At 51.2% G+C, this 17,290-nt stretch overlaps 1 protein-coding gene across 1 annotated transcript; it reads right to left on the bottom strand.

The window, feature by feature from the left end:
- Positions 1-10,154: 10,154 nt before the first annotated feature.
- Positions 10,155-12,962, bottom strand: LOC149853866 (uncharacterized). Its single transcript, XM_090026343.1, is given in 6 exon segments — positions 10,155-11,724; positions 11,796-11,884; positions 11,887-11,962; positions 12,096-12,155; positions 12,207-12,336; positions 12,559-12,962. Coding segments are annotated over 6 exon segments (705 nt in total). The 5' UTR covers positions 12,662-12,962; the 3' UTR covers positions 10,155-11,477.
- Between the last annotated feature and the right edge of the window lie 4,328 nt (positions 12,963-17,290).

Here is a 17,290-nt window from a genome sequence, read left to right as displayed (position 1 = left end):
TGTATGACACACTTGCCTCTTGAAGATGGCCTGTGTTGCTGCTGGTTTATGACCGCAAACCACGTGGACAAACCAAGAGGTTTTATTGACTTCGCTGGTGGGAGAAGCCTCCGGCTTTCCTTACGGAGGAGGAGGCCTGGCCATATTTCCTTCTCACAATATACAAGTGCAGCAGGGTGCTTGGTTAAAAAAAACATTTGCATGATGGAGATTGCCTCTCCCAAACCTTATGCTGGAGGTTTTCATTGCAATATCTCAGCACCCATCCAAGGGTGCTTAGAAACCCTGGGAATGGAAGCCATTTGTCAGAGGGTCTTTTCCGAGGGTCACACAGAGAGGAGGTTTGGGAAGGGCAAGCAGAGAGGCACCCTGCTGTAGTCACTGAGCGCTGGCTTGCATTACAGTGCTGCTGTCCTACCTGCTGGTGAATCGTTGTGCCTTGGCTTCCTCCTCTGGGAGCCTGATACTCACTCCCAGTGGGGATGGGTAGAGTAATTAGTGAGGGTCCCAAAGTGCCATGAACAAGTAAAATGTTGAAGGTGGTTAATCCCATGAAGGTTTAAATCCAATATTGGTTTCAACAGGGGTGGGCTTCCAACTTGCATAAATCAGTCAGGGGCACCTTGCTCTCCAACAGGCAGGGAAAGAATTAAGCTTATTTGCATTTTTCATGATATATTTCTATAATTCCAGAGATTGCAAAGAGCTGTGCCCAGAGTCCATTCTAGGAGACCAAGACATTGATTTAGCTCCTTCTCCTCCTTATTTTGTCTTCCAGGATCCCAAATACACTGTTGTTTGGTAGGTATGGCACTGCAGATCCATTCCCAGGTGAGTACAAAAATCCAGAGCAGGTTTTTCTCTGGCCTGCAGCCAGAGCCCATTCACTGTGTACAAACCAAGCCAAGACTTTTCTGTGCGACTGCACAAAGCCAGCGTAACACCGTCCCTTCTTTCCAAAAAGTTCACGGGGGTGAGGCGGCCTCCACCAGTACAACTGCAGGCTGCTTTTACCCAGCAGAGCAGCGGGGTTGTATTCCAAACTGCATTTGGGTGCACAGCACACATGGGGTCTATCGGCCACACTTTTGTAGTCTTAAGTCCATAGCGGACACATCAAAAAGACAATCAGGTATCCTCATACAGCTTCAGAATTGTCCAGACAGCCATCTGAGTGCCACCTAACCATGACATCCATGTGTGACATCCAAAGCCAAGTATCAAATCAGCTGGGGCCACAAGCAAGCCACGACATGGCCAGATCAAGCATCTGACAGACTGAGGGGCACAGGAGATAGTCACGAGACTTTTGCTTTGTTTCCCTTCTAACAATAATGAAACCCTTTCCATATAATCCTGACACAGATAATTGCCTCCCCAGAACAGTTAAGTGTGTGGGTCTAGAAGAAGGTATTTTAAAAGTATGTGGTGAGAAAGACAGTTTTCTACTACCAGGTATTTCCTCCGAAGATGCAAGAAGGGGAGTTTACACCGAGAAGGAAATGTGCCTTTGTATGACTTCCTTGCAGAGATGGAGTTTGACACCAGAGAGCCATCCAATATGTTAATGAAGCAACCACATGCACCAATTCTGATCACTGAATTGCTACAATTCGGGCACCCAGCAATTGAAAACTGGCCTCACCTGATAAAAAAAGCTTTGCATTCAAAAGCTCATCTAACTTGAATCCCAGCTACCGGTACATAGCTTATCCAGTAAAAGGTATCACCCACAATAATCCTTGCCTTTCACATAATTCCTGGACCACCATGCCTACATCACTCCAATACTACCTTAAGATGTAGCCACTTAACATGACCATTTAATGTGAATCCTTACCATGCAGGGCTCAGGCATTTGCTGAGAAGATGTTTTGCAGAGCTACAGTTTTCAGCACACTTAAGTGGCTGTTACAGCCCCCTGACAATTCAGCCAGGTTGGAGCTGGGTCTAGGATTGTCCATAGAGGGTGCATCTACATGTGCACTTTACTGCAGAGTCAACTAATTAGCTCCACAGTAAAGCATCACCATCTACACACATGCCAGGGACAGCACTATCTTACAGTACAGCACTTAACTCTGCTAAAATGCATGTGTAGATGGTGACGGGCTGGTTGGGGCAGGACAGTGCTAAAGTCTGGGGGGTACCTGCTGCCTAGCCCCACACCTTAACACCTTTGTGCCCCGGCCAGCCCCTTCACTGCCTGATGCTGCCATCCAAAGCCTGGGGCTGACCCTCTGGGCCCTGTGAGCTGGGGGCTGCTCCACCTTGGCTCAAACTGCTGTGGACCTAGGCGCACATGCAGACTCTGTGCCAAGGAGCAGCTGATTCTGGTGCAGACTGTGCCGGAGTTTATCATGTCACCTTAATGGCACATGTAGGTGCACCCAGTGCCTCTGAAAGTCAAATCCCTATGGATGCTGTATGGTGGTTCCTGGACACAAACAGAACAACATAAGGCCAGCCCGAGGGTTTTTGATCAAAGTTGGACAATGGACTAGCTATTGAGAGAGGGATGGGTGTAAGGTGAAGTCATGACAATTTGTCTTGCTGGGGAATTAAGGTCAGGTAAGTGTCTGGATTTATAAAAAACAGGATTGCTTTCACTTCTCTCACCTATTTCACAGTTGTACTCATCCCCTGATTTCAAGGTTTTTATTCTTGACTGGAAAGGAATATACAAGGAAAGCATTAAAGCCATTTTGGGGGTTGAATTTTCAAATGTGGACACATGCTGTTGGGACTTAATCCAACACCCACAGAAGTCTTTCAGTCAGGCTCTTGGAGATGAATTTTCGAAAGAGCTCAGGGCTAGCTTTTCAGAAATTCTCCCCTACAAGGAAGCAAGGTTTTCAGTGTCCATATCCCCCAAAATGTGGAGCGCTTCTGAAAACTGGGCTTCTGTCTTGTTCACAAAGAATTCTTAAAACGCTATATCACAGCACCCAGAATATTTCAGTGCCTAACTATAGACCCCCCCAGCCAAGTCGGACAAGAATATACTCTCTTCCTTCTTTTTCCTCCATGGTATTCAGTCACAGTAAACAGGCTGGGCATTCATATTACTTTGCCAGCTTGTACTATTCTGTTCAGTTTTGTCCCATTACCTGTTTGCTCAATACTGATTCTTTATTAAACAATGCATCAGGTCAGCACTGCCCCGGGATTTATCACTTCTGATTCAACAGCAGCAGAGCATGGAAAAACTGCAGGATCTACATAAACAGGGACTACTGTTTTCTTTTGCTGTTATCAGTGCCTGGAGGCAAATCGGTGCATTGCCAAATAAACCAAATCCTGACCTTCAGCATTCAGAGTACAGTCCAGCTCCATTACAAAAGGGGTTTAGGCAGGTCCAGCTTTGCATCTAGGGCCCCCGTGAGCATCAAGTGAAAGGTTTAATTGATGACACATCCCTCCAATTATTTCCCGTCCCACTGAGCTGAGGAGCATGGAATAGTTAGGAGATGGCAGAAGCTTGATTGATTGGGGCATTTAAAGCCACACCGTGTTTACAGTGCAGCCTCTCTGGGGCAAGAGCCGTCTGTTTGTTCACAGCACTTATCACAGTGGGATCCTGGTCTGCGGCTGGGGCTCCTGGATGATACCACAATGACAAATCTGTACTGAAGCACTGAAAAGTGACACAGGTCAAGTAGATGGGGTGGAGGACTAAGACGGCAGAAGCCCTGGGTTCTCTTCCTAGCTCTGCTTCTGAGCGGCTGTGTGCTGTTGGTGTACCTCCATACAGCAAAGAGTAGTCAATTAATGGGATGGGTCATCCTCGGACTTCCAAGGAGCTATGCCAATTTACACCACCAGATTTTCAAAGGGACTGAGAGTCCCTTGACTTGAATGGGACCTAGTGAAGGCTCGTCACTATTGCAGATCAGGTCCTTAATTTCAACACCAGCGTTGGTGCTTTGGTACTTCTATTTAGGACCCTAACTTGGGCTTGGAGAACAAGTCCACACTGCTCTGGGGTGGGAGGTGGAAAGGATGGCACTCACCACTCCTAGCTTTCCAGAGAGAAGTGTAGGAGCTATTAGGTGGAGAGCTCAGTTAACAACCATCATTGATAGGTCACCCCAGAGAGCTCCCAGTGGCTTAACAGAGACTCTAATACCCCCACCCCCAAAGGTCCCTGCCCAGCCATGGACCAAGAGGTTATTTTACCAGACTCCACACACAGTTCACCACAACAGTGCTGTAATCTGTCTATCAGTAAGCAGTCATCCACTGCTGCTTTGCTTTTAGAAAGCCATTGCTGGTCTGTTCTATAGTAAGGAACCTCCATGCAAGTGCTGCTGGCAGATGCAGCTGAGGTCCATGCAGTGCCCAGGGTGTCCTGGCTGCCGGTATCAAGCACCTCTGACCCCGCGAAGCCAAATGCACGGAGGATGCTGCAAGAGCCATGACGAGGAAAGCGCTGCCGGTGCATGGGGATGAACAGCTGGGTTGATTACACAGCTAGAAATGGACACTAATGGACTCCAGATCCACCAGCTGCAAGATTTCCTCCTAAGCCCTCAAGGGCAGGAAGCCCTTACCTGCTTCATTATCCTGTCTCTAATCATTAGCCCTTTCCCATCCACTTGGAAACTACATCTCAGATGATTCCTGAAGGGGAGCCCCGTGCTGCATGGCTGTGTCTGGATGGGAACTCCCACAAAGAGCAGGGGACTTTGGATGCAGCCGCAGGTTTGTGGCCCATCTCAGATGGCAGCTTCAGGCATTTTTGCCATATGATCACCCTGCTCTGGAAGCTTGCTGTGCAGTCCTTCCCTTCTCTTAGCCTCTCCTAAAGCCTAGGAATCAACTCCTGTGGCAAAGACACTGGTGGCAGTCCCGCCTCCCTTAGAGATCAGGTGGGCAGAGCTGATTCACCAACAGACAGAGGTTTCTATCGCTCTGATGAATCCCAAAGGACTGCAGCCCATGCTGTTAATTAATGGCCTCAACAGAACTCTGCAGACATACAAACCTATTCAAGCCGGACACCTGGCAGTGGAGGTCAGAAGGCCTTCACCCTCCATAGGAATGAAGCTACCACTGGCATGAAACACAGCAAATGTTTAGCAGGGCACAGCAACTCAAGCTGGCAGCCAAGCACAGCCGTGAAGACCCCCTGATGCCAGAACTCTTGGGGAAATGGCAGCGGGGTGGGAGTCTAGCTGGCCTGACTGGAATTTGGACATTACTCCCAAAGGAAGGCACAAGGAAGCTTCACCGATCACTAAGAGGCCCTGCCCTTAGTCTTGCAACTTGGCAACACAAGGGGAATCACCGGGCTTGCAGCCCTGTATGTTTTACCGGTGTACTCATGTCACCCATGTACGGTCTCCCTCCAGCCTGGCTTAGGTCAAGAAGCAGACAACCATGTGGTGCAGCTGCAGATCTGGCCACAACATGCCTCTAGGATACTCTCCGCCATTTGCCTGCAGGGATGCCCCTGGACACCTGCACTGGGGCAGATGCCTGGAAGTGCAGGCTCCTAGAGTGCTGTTAATTGAGCAATCAGCATCCTCCATCGCTGGTGTCCTGCATGAGTAACTCAGCCTGGTAAGACCTGCTGCTCACATAGGAGCCAGGCTGCCATTCCAGCGGGGCTGCTGGGACCCCTTGCTTCCTGCCACACAGGGCCCTCCATGCCTCTCTGATGGAGAGCCCATGTAATAGACCTGAAGGTACCGCTGCTGTGCCTGCTGCAAGTGTTGTTGTAAGTACATTTTCTCCTCCTACGCCATCTGCAATCTCATTGCACCTGCCCAGCTTGAGATCCACGTGCTGCTCCGAATGCCTCTGTTCCCCCTCTCACCCCCAGCTGGCACTGGTGGTGGGGGTGGGGTAGGGAAAGGCCCAAACCAGAGCTGATATAGAGGATAGCGACACCCCTCATTCCTCAGTAGGGATTCCCATAAGCTCCTAGAGCAGCTGGCATTAACTCATGCCCCAAACTCCAGGGCATTAAAGCACAAGTGTTAGAGCCTGGGGCTCCAGGCAGGATGGCTTTGGCTGAGATGGGCCTGCTGTAGCCATTCTTGAGAGGCCATCAAGAGGAGAGAAGGCCCTCTTGGAGTGCTCTGCTGCCCCGCTACTGAAATACCATGATATACCTGGTGCAATCCCCCAGGCAAGGATGTTTCTGCACTTACCATAAGGGGCAGCAGAGTCAGGCAAGGCTGCCAGGATTCCTTGCCCTGCAAGGCAGCCCCTTCCCTCTGGCTTAGGTGAGATGGGAACACGGGGGCCTTGATGTTACACTGCAAGAGAGAGTGTGTCACTCAGCAGTAACCCTGAGGGTCGTTCCCAAAGGAGCTGGTCCCACTGTCTGATCTATGTGCAAATAGAGTGAAAAGCCATATAGACTATGCAAGCCATTTCTGCACGTATGCTGTTGTTACAAGTTAAAGAGACTAACCTTGATGTGTGTCCAGTGTTCTACTGGGCACCTACATCACAAATATTACAGTCAGAGGCTTTAATCCCATTTTACAGATGAGGAAAATGAGGCATAGACAAAAGAAAAAACTTTCCCAAAGTCACTCAGCAAGCCAGACTCAGAGCTGGGAGCAGAACCTCGATCTCCTATGTCCCAGGGCGATTTGTGAAGTGCAAAGCCAAACTACTGCCTGCACTGTGTTGGGCCTGTCTCACTGTCCACAGCAATCGACTCACAGGCAACCCTACAATAACAAGCCACAGTGCCCAGTGGCCTTGTTTTATTATGACTTGCCCCATCCAGCACCCTGCAGCAGCCCTATCGCAACAAAGCGCTTTGGTCGACATGGTGCTCCCAAGCATCACTGCCGTACCAAGCCACCATGCAAGATAAAGGAGAGTTTTCAGGAAGGAAAAAGATTTACACATTGAATATAAATGTTAGCCCAAATGTGAGTAATGCTAGGAGCTCTTGAGAGGACTGGGTGGCTTGGGCACTTGGTGGTACAACAGAGACAAACACCTGAGATCGTGCTGCCGCGTTACCACTTAAAAAGGCCAAGAAGCGAAGGCCACAAAGCTTTAATGTTCTTCTCTCCCCCATAGCGGTGATCATGGTTGAATCACATTGCTGGTTCAGTGCGAGGGAAGATCGTCCTGCCATTATCCACCTGGCATCTCCCTCCCGGGCTGCTCTTTAGGTATCTTTATCAAGCACTTGTTTCACTCCAAGTTTAAAGAAGGCAGAGCTCCGGCACCCAGCCTTGGCCAAAGCCAGCCCTTTGAAGGAACGGAAATTTCCCAGAGCCACACTTGAAAACCCATAGGCTTGATTCTCCTCTCAGCTATGGAGCAGGTTCACAGGCTTACTCCCGATTTCTGCAGCGGTGCAACGGACAGCAAGGTCAGAGCCCGAGTGAAAATGTCCCCCCCATCACTCACAGTACAGGGCAACATTAGCAAACAACATCTTCTCAAAGAGGCTTTTGAGGCAAGCCCAAACTGAAGGCCAACAAAAGGCACCGAGATCCAATTGCAAAGTGCCCCTTCATGTAAAGGACATGTGATTTTCTTTTCACCATCTCTGGGAGCTCCGGCCTTATTTTGCTGCGAGCTGTACGGAATAAAACAGCTGCGTCCCTTGGCAGCGCCTGGATGGGCTCTTGCAGGGCTGCCAGATGTTTTGCCTAGGACACGTCAGAAGTGCCTTGCCTGAGCTTGGAGCGCGCTGCTCCCTGCAGCTGCCCAATCCAAAGCCCGCTGGAGTCACTGGGAGTTTTTCCCATCGACTTCTGTGGGCACTGGGACAGGCCTCAAGGTCTCTTATTCAGGAAGGAATTCAAACATCTCGTGCACCTTGGGGAACAAATGGCCCCGTCCTTGGGGCTGTCTGTCTGAACAGAGCTAGGGAGAAACCTCGACTGACTGGAAGACTGAAGAGACCCCCCCCACTCTCATTAAAGGGCCACATCTGCCACCAGTGTAAATCAAGCCGGCTGCCTGGATGGCAGTAGGAATATGCCAGTTTGTCCCCACTGGGGATCAGGGCCAAAAAGGCCTCCTGAAGACCCAATCCTGAGAACTCTGAACAGCTGAAGGCAGCGGCCCTGGAGCCTTGAATGCCAGACCCATTGCTGAATACATCCGAGGCTCATTTTTCCCCGACAGGCTGAGCATCCGCATCTTCGATTGCCTTCAGCTGGACTTAGCAGGGCTTTATTACTTTTGCAAATCAAGCCCTAACAGCCTTGGAACGGATTATCACCTTCTGATTGAAATGCACTTAACCAGACCAAGTCAGTTCTATCATCACATTTCCATGGGCTCTGCCTGCGTTTGAATAACCACCAGCAACGCGAGCAGCACTTCCAGAGGGAAATCCATTGGAGGGTACCAAAACAGACGCCGGGCTCCCTCTGCACTGTACAGACGATGACAAGGGGTCTGGACCGACTTACTGGGATTTCTCAAAAACACCTATCTGCATCTTTAAAGCACCAAACTATCTTCAAAAATCTGCCCCAAAGTGGCTTGCCCCCAGTCAAGCCGTGCCTAGCACAACAGAGCCCAGATGGGCCACTAGTATGCATACAGTCATAAATGAATCACTGGGAGGACCCAGGAATCCAGGCTCCCAATCACCTTAGGCCACTTGGGTCACAATGGCTCACTGACACCATAAGAGCATGGAAGCGTAATTCTCCGGAGACCAGAAAAAGCCTCCGTCTTCGGGCTCCCTCCGTTGGAAATGCCTGTGCTGCATTAAGGAGGGATTTGGTTTTCTGATGCCACGGCAGACCCACGAGGCAGAAGGGGATCATTTTAGACTGCCTCCTTTTAGGGAGCCGCAGGTGATAACCCAAAAGAGAAAGGGTCACTTGAGGATTTCAAGGGGCAGACAAAACCTCGAAGTCTCTATTCACAGGCCAGTTTGCCAAGGCCTCAGTGGGACCCTCCGCGCGTGCGCAGAGTGGGGCGGTTATGCGGATGGGGTGTGGCGCGGCGTGGCGCGGAGGACTCGGGCCTGCTGCCCAGGGGCCGATGTGAAGCTTTTACAGCACCCCTGCTGCTTCGCTCCCTGCAGGGTTTTGGGGGGAGGGAGGGATTTTTTTTGCCTTTCTTTGGGAGGGGTGGAGAAATCCTTGCTGGTTGTGAGCTTTCCCGGGAAGCGTGCAGGTCAGGAGGTAGGCAGGGCAATGGGGAAATCTGTTGCTCTCCCTGCAACAATCTGCTTTTGTTGCGTACAAAACGGGCCTAAATTAAGTTTGACTGAAAGAGGACAGATTTCCCCAGGCTGGGACAAAGCCCCTGAGCGTGGTTACGTTGGGGCAAATCCGCAGGCTTTTGGAGGGGTCACTGCAGACACAGCCCAGCAAGGGAGGATGGCAGGAGAAAGCTCCATGGAGGGAACAATTGCCCGGGAGGATGCGAGATGCAGCGTGGAAAGCACCCTCCTGAATGCTCCCTGGCGTTCCCACATGTCTTGGCAATCCAGCTGGTTTCGTATCGGCAAAGCCCCATCCAGAAGCATCTCCGAAGGCCAGAGGCCGCCATTGCTGTATTAAGAAAAATATCCCTTCTGCACCCCTTTCTTCCTCTCCACCCCCGGCTTCGCATCTGCAGTCTCCTTTGCATGCCATCCTCATGTAACATTGGCCGGGAACGCTCCAGAGAGCCTGGCACATGCACCCGACACTGCTGAGCTCCTGCACTCAGCCTGGCGCTCCCTCCCCCCGGTCCCTGCCAACCCGGCCAAAGGGATGAAAAACGAGCCAGCTTCTAAACAGTTAACGCTTCACAACACGAAGAAGGGGGATCCAGCCATTTTATACCCCTCCTTCTCGGTTGCTCCCGATTAAATGCCCCCCCAAAACATTCTCAGCCCACCCGAAAATGGGGCACTCCCCCTTTCCGTGCCCCCACCCTAGCCAGCACGATCGAAGAGCAGAGCGCGCCCACGGGTCAGCTTGGCATTGCAAGTCCCTACCACGTTAGCTGCGGCTGCCATGTTGAATTGCAAATCCGACATGATTCAACATTTTTCCCCTGTGTTGCACAGGGTGGCAAAAAGAAACACAACGCGTGGCACACACACACACACACACACAACCACACGCCCCAGCTCGGAGCAACCCCCAGAGCCACAAACAACCTGATCTGCGGGCAGAGGAAAGAAAAGAAATCATCATGGAATCCTCTTTCAAATATTTTCTTTTAGAGTCAGACGTTTTAGCACCAAAGACCCGGAGGAGCAAAAGGGTGAGGGCGTTAGGGGGTGGGAGGAGGTTACAGCAACAATCAAGCAACTGAACATTTGGACAGATAAAACATTATTTAAAATTTAAAAAAAAAAAATTAAAAAAAAAATAAAAAAAAATTAAGAGCTAGGTTTGATTTCGTACCAAGCCAGCGAGAGACACGCACCGTGGAAGAGAATGGTTTTGTTGTTGAGTAGCTGCTGGATTTAGCTCCGCTTATCCGGACAATCATCGGGGAAGGATCCTTTTTCGAGAAAGGCCAGTTTGAGTGAGACAGCTTTTTTTTTTCCTCCTCTCTTCTCTCTCTCTCTCTCTCTCTCTCCCCCCTTTCCTTCTCCTAACAGCTCAGCGCCAAGAAATGGGCGGTGCCTGGATGCCAGGCTTCATCCGAACGAGACGCCAAAGGCCAAGGAGAGGCTGGCACAAAGGGAAGCTGGCAGGAATTCCAGCACTCGGGAGCAGCCCTTGCCCGCCAGTGCCCTTGGGACAATCTGTCTTTATTACACAGACTGGGGGGGAGAGGGGAAAAAAAAAAAAGTCCCTTCTCTGCCTGCTCTTCCAAGAGCCCCGCGCAGAAAAGTTGCCCAGCCCGATCGAAAATGACCCACAGGACACAAAAAAACTTCTTTTGGATCAACGCGGGTTAAACAAAAGGCCGTTTTTTTGCCTCTTCCGCCCCCCCCTTCTCCTGCCAACTCCCCAACCCGCCATCCTAACGTCCACGCCAAAATGAATCCCGGCTCCCTCTTCCTGGTTTTGATACGACAGAAGGTGGCAGGGTCCTTTAATGAGAGCGCACACACCCAAACGGAGAGCGAGCCATCGCGAAAAGCCCCGCCATGGAGGAAATGTGGCCGGGATCTATTTTTCGTTGTTGCTGTTTGTTGGCTTGGGTATTTTTTGCTCCGTTTGGATGGGTTGTTTTTTTTAAAGGCTTTTTCTCTCTCGTTTGGTTGCTGCTTTTAAACACCTGGGGCCGCAGCGATGAGAAGAGGGGCTTTTAGTTGCGGGTTGGGGTGGGCGAGGGCAGACGGGGCTGGTAACGTGGCTGGGGAGATGCCAAAAAAACAAAACAAAACACGTTTTCGTTTTGTCTGCACCAACCTAAGAAAGAGTGAGCGCGCGCGCGCGAGAGCGAGAGAGAGAGGCAGATGCACACTGCAAAAGCTGCTGTGCTCAGAAATGGGCCTGCAGCCACTTCCCACTTTGGAAGCCTCGGCAATAATTCTCTCCCCTCATTGCATTCACCCTGCCCACTCCGGCACGGCTGCCAAGTCAGAGAGTTGGCACAGCTTCCCAGGCAGCGCGGAACAAAGCCGTCACCCATCCCTGAACAGGCGCTGACAGTAAGCAAAGTGACAGGCACATCTTCTGCATGTTAATCCAAACGGAGGGCACAGAGAGAGAGAGAGAGAGGGAGAGAAAGAAGCCAGCCCCCCCACCCCCGGCACCATTCCTTTCTAACCAAAGCCTCAGTCGACCTCGTGCACGGTTCGGAAGGACCCCCTGAAAAAATATAGCACTGGGAATTCAAAATGATGAGAATAATAATAATAATAATATCGAGGATTTAAATAAAAACAACCGCCCGACCCACCGACACCCTGGCAAACGAGGCCGTTCGGCATCTGCTGTACCTGTTCCCGCTGCCTTCATCTCGCCTTGGAACCGTGACAAGAGAGAGAAGTCGCCTCTGGTGGGCTCTCAAAGCCTCGGGTCTGCAACCCTTTGCAGGAAGTTGGCACCGATCCCAGGTAGGACTTTACTCCCACGTTTCTCCCCCCACCGCCTCCCGCTCCTTTCCCTCCCCTCGGCTCCTCCACCCACCCACCCACCCACCCACCCCTGTTCCTTGGCAAACCTCCCTCCCACCCCAGCCTATTCTTAACTTACCTCTCTCCCTCTCTGCCGTGGTGGCGTGGGGCACGCCACCGCCCGAACTCATTCAATGCCCTTCAGAGCAGAAGCCAAGAAACACAGGCACACGCACGCACTCACACACACCCCTTAAGGGTGACCTGGGCAGACCAGAAGAGAGCCACTTCCTGCGCTGGCTCCCATAAATGCCTGCCTGAACGCCAGGGTTGGCTTGGGTGGGCGTCTTTGTATCTGGGGGTTTCCTTTGCCACGCAAACTGGACCAAGCACGAGGGGATGGGGGGGAAAAACAGATCTAATAGCTCCAACTCTGTTCAGGACAATAAAAAACAAGGAAACATTGAAATGATTAGCGTAGCTCTCTACCGCCATCCTGGCCCTCCCTCCTTCCCGGCTCCCCAAGCATTCACCCCTCGCCTCTTCTTTTTCATACTCCCAGCTCCTGAATTATTCGAGTCCACAATCAGGCGGGAGCGTACAGTATAGACTCTCTCTGGGGCTGCCAAGAGCTTTGCAACAGGAAAGCGCGCGAGAAAGAGTTCTCACAATTGAACAGCGAGAAGAGCAAAGAGAAATTAACATCCAATTAGCGCCGTGTTTAACGAGGGAGACAGAGGCAGCCGTTGTTTTATTGCCCTGTTCTTTTCATTCGGATCTGACAGGCAGCAGGGAAGGCTCCCCCAGTTGCAGTGACGTCATTTTTTTTTTCCCCTTTTCCTCCTCCAAGTTTCTCGGAGGTGGATTGTCAAGTTGGCAGAGGAATTCAGTTACGTTGTTGCCATAAAAATGATCCTCCCCCCCCAAAAAAAACCCCCAAAAGAAAAAGGCTTATTCCTTTGTTCTTGCAAAAATAAAATAGAAGGAAGATTTCTCGGTGGGCGCGTTTCTCTCTCTCTCTCGTTTTCCTCTTCTGAGACAGCTTTGCTCAGCTTGTAAAAGTTTGAGCCATGTGACACTCCACCCAGCCTTCTTTGGCAGCGTGACAAGAACCGCTTTGGTGTATCAAAGAGAACAGGCAGCTTTTAAGGAAGAAACCCAATTCAGAAAGATTAAAGAATTATGATGTTTTAATCAAGGGAGAGAGAGAGGTTCTTTGGGCAGGGGGGGCAGGCCTAGGGGGTGCTGCTTCTTACATCTGGATCAACATGAGCGGCCTTCACAAATGGCTGTCGGTGGCAGAATAGACTGCATAAGCATTGGGGGGGGGGGGAGCGGCGAGGGGGAATTGAATCAGAAGTGGGAGAGACGTATTTAACAGTTCGAGGCTCATCATATTTCCCTCCTCCCCTCCAGGCCGCGGCAAAGAGGGGCGGGGGAGCGCTGCATTTGCAAGCCTTCACAGTTGTCTGTGGACTCCTGCAGCACGTCAGAAAATGCTCCCAGGATGTTTTGCCTCCACAACGAGGCAGGAGCGGGGAAAACACAATCCCCACCACCGCATACAGATCTGGGGTGACTTCGCCATTCTCCTCCACCACATCCACGGCCCGGGGAGATGCAGCTGCCTGGGATTCTCTTCCATCTCCCAGCCACTGGCTTCCCCTCTACGGAGCAGCTTCATCTCCCGGTTTCACTAATGACAAAGACCTTTCCCAGGGGCTGGTGCCCTGTTAGACCTTAAAGACCTCAAAACACAGCACGTGGCCACCTGCAAGGCCGGCCTATTGAGGCTGCGCTCTGGGAGAAGAAGCGATGGGACTGGGAGCAAACACCTGGGCTGGAGCTACTTTTTTTCCCCCCAGGAGTTGCCCTCTAAAAACTAGCGTGGCGGCTCCGTTTCCTCCAACCGTTGTCTGAAGGACGGTAACCCTCTACAACGCCACCAGGTCCTGGTCTTGTGCACGTGCACCCAGTCTTCGTGTAGTCCGAGCCTTCTTGACTAGGCGTCGGGGACCTTCCAGGAGCAGCGGGGTAGATTCACAGCTCGGTCCGTAGGCAGAACCGGCTGCCACTGCCACTTCCTCTGCTGACTAATGCTGTGGCTGACTGTCACCGATTTCCCCTGCCTCCAAATCACCACCAACGTGCGTGTGACCCAGCTGCTGCTGCTGATACCCTCCACCACTGAACTGCCACTGACATCCTGGCTTTGCTGGCCAGATAAAATAGCTTGGCAAAGCATAGGTTCCTAACCCTTTTTTTAGATGACTAGTCCCTTGAGTTGTTGCTCATGGCAGATCTCACTGTCTTATATGACACTAGGCCCTGATCCTGCACGGGAGCTGTTGGAAGGTGAAGGTGCCCAGCAGCTCATAAAAGGGTGCCCGGAGTGGTGTGGAACCAGCCCCTTGGCTTGTAAGCGCCCAGGTGTTCAGTGGAGAGCCCCAGTAGGGCAGGAGGCAGCCAGAGAGGTGGCAAACAAGCCTCCTCCTATCACTAGACGTGATCAGGACCTAGCCAGCTGCCCTCGCACAGGATGGACATAGGAGGCACTAAGTCTTAGAGGCTGCAAACTAATACTTTAAGACTCCCTCAAAAGCCCCCCCAGACCGTGCCTGGATCCTGAAAATTCAGATGCCAGCCTAACTCCGCAATGAGCAGTTAACTTGCCCAGCAGCACACTTGCCTCCGTCTTGCCAACATGCCACCAACACGTTACCCTACATCATGCTGCCATATTGGAGCCCGCATACGGGTGTCTCTGGGGAGGCCTCTCCAAACTGTTCATTGACACTTTACAATAATATTCCAAAGATAAACTGCAGCGCATCAAGGTTTTACGATGCAGACTGTGGAAAGCGGTTTGCCTGTTCTTAGCCTGGTGCCTTTGTGGATTTGAACACCAGCTGTCTGAGATGGCCGTGGTCACATTTTATTTATGAGATTTATATACTTCCCTTCCCCCTCCTTCCCCACCCCAGCCCCTTTCCCCAAAAAGGCTCAGGGCATCTTACTATAAAAGAGAAAGTATCTTATAAAAGCAGGTAAAATCTTAGATAAGATATAGAAGCAGATAGCAAGAATTCCCCACGCAAACCTAACCTTGCTTGCTAAATACCTGCCCAAGCAGGAAAGTCTTTCAGCACTTCTGGAAGATGTCCATGGTCGGGTCTGATGGCAGTTCCAGAGCAGAGATGCTACTACCAAGAATGACCTCACAGATGCTTTTGCCAAGTGAACCTGGCATACATGGCACTTGTGGGATGCTGTTCCTGACCTTAGGGGTTGAGATGAGACATAAGGAAGAAGACAGTCCCTTAGGTATGGAGGGCCCAGACCATTTAGAGCCTTACAGGTCACAATCAACACCTTGACTCAAGCCTGGAAAGCTACTGGGGAGCCCGTGCAGTCTCTGGAGCAGTGGAGTTATCTGCTCCCAGTGACCCATCCCTGTCAGAAGGTGGGCCACCTCGTTCTGCACCAGCTGCAGCTGCTGGAAAGTCACTGAGGGCAGCCCCAGATTGAGTACATTGCAGTAATCTCAACTTGTGGTTATGAAAGCGTGGATATGGTGGCAAGTCACTAGACACAAGTTGGTGAGAGGTGCTCCTAGTCACTGCTGTCACTTGAAGGTCCAGGTGTAGCAAAGGATCCAGGAGCACCTCAAGGCTGCAAACCTGAATGACAAGGAGAGGCTGAACCCTATCAATGATAAGTGTCCCCATTCCCTTTCCCCACCCATGTCATGAGGTCTGCCATCCACCATCACCTCCCTCTTGTCAAATGGATTCACTTGCATCCAATCCCCACCAGCAGAGAGGCACTGGGTAAGGACTGGAATTAGATGAGAAAGAGGGATAGAGCTGGGTGTCATCAGCATGCTGGGGGACCCCACAAGAAAGGTCCTGAGAGGACCCTCAGCCTTCGCGCATCGCTACCATCTGGGACCTTCCTGCTAGGAAAGAGTGGAAGCCCGCAATCCCAGAAACTGGCACAAGAAGCAAGGGGCAGCTCCCACTTTTATAAAGAAAATCATAAGGGTTAGGGTCACAAACCAACGGGCCAAAAGAAGGGAATAGGAAAAAGGTAAAGAAACATCAGCATTGTGGTAACACACACTCAGCACCTTAATTTCCCACCCCCACACACACCTCCACAGGAGTCCCCAAACAAGAGTTTAGCCCCTACGGCGCCCGAGTAGCAGCCTGCAGCTGCCCCCAAGTCTTAGCCCAGTTCCTCCAGTCTACAGTCCTGGTCGACTGAGCCACTGAGATCTCCAGCTCCACTGCTCACTCCTCTGTGCAGAGCTGACCAGGCTGCCTGTGCCTGCTGCTTTCTCTTCGCCTTACTCCAGCCTCAAACTTCCTCTTCCTTTTTCCCTTGTCCCCCAACTCCTGGGGGTTTCTGGGAGTTGTAGTCCAAATTAACAGCTCACAGCTCTGTTCCACCTGCTATTACATGCATTACATTCACATTACAATCTAGTAAGAGTAGCAGGGCACAGTCTCCCCTGTTGATCTCCAAGCAAATATCATCGCAAGAGGCCTGTCCCTGTGCTATGCTCAGGACAAAATCAAGACTGACAGAGGTCCCGTAATCTACTAGCATTCAGATGCACCTGGGAGCCATTGGTTGACCACTTGTTCAATGACCTTCTGCAAAAAGGGGAGATTGGAGAAAGGACAATGTCTGCAACCCTGCACTCCCAAAGAAAGGCATTGACAACCCCCACCAGCAATGGCACCAGTCTCCCCTGGCTGGGTTTTAAAAGCAGGATGGGCACAAGGCCATCTCCCCCCAAGCACATCCTCTGCATTAGTGAGTGACAACTGAAACCAGTCCCAAAAAAATGGACAAGACTGACCTTCCCCAAACTCAAACTCTGACTGCAGCTAAACTACCTGTCCTCAAGCTGTCCTGGATACAGGGAATTTTTGTCTGCAAAGTAGGTGGCAGAATTGGACATGACTGTTTCCAGGCAAAGACAGCCTGGGTTAACCAGGCCATGTGCTCTGACTACACACTCTCTTGCAAATGAGGTTAGAACTGGGAAGACCCTAATTGGAAGAATAATTGTGTGCAATTCTGGCCACTTTGCCAGGATTGCCTTAAGTCAGCAGCTGAAGCAAGCTGAGGCAGATGCTAAACACTCTGGCCACCGCTCTCCCATTACTCAAGGCATTTGCTGCTCTATTTTCAGCTCGCCCCTTCACTCCTCTCTTTATTCTTACTCCAGGCTCTTGGTCTCCAAGCCCCAGTTACCCTGCCCACATCCAGTTGAGAATTATTCCCATCAGATACTGAATCACGACACCCTGACCTCCAGGATGG

Source organism: Crocodylus siamensis, chromosome 13 (assembly GCF_052110815.1).
Source record: "Crocodylus siamensis isolate JL-2025a chromosome 13, ASM5211081v1, whole genome shotgun sequence".
Taxonomy (NCBI): Eukaryota; Metazoa; Chordata; order Crocodylia; family Crocodylidae; genus Crocodylus; species Crocodylus siamensis.
Note: the sequence above shows the minus strand (reverse complement) of the source record. Positions and strands in the feature narration are given on the sequence as shown.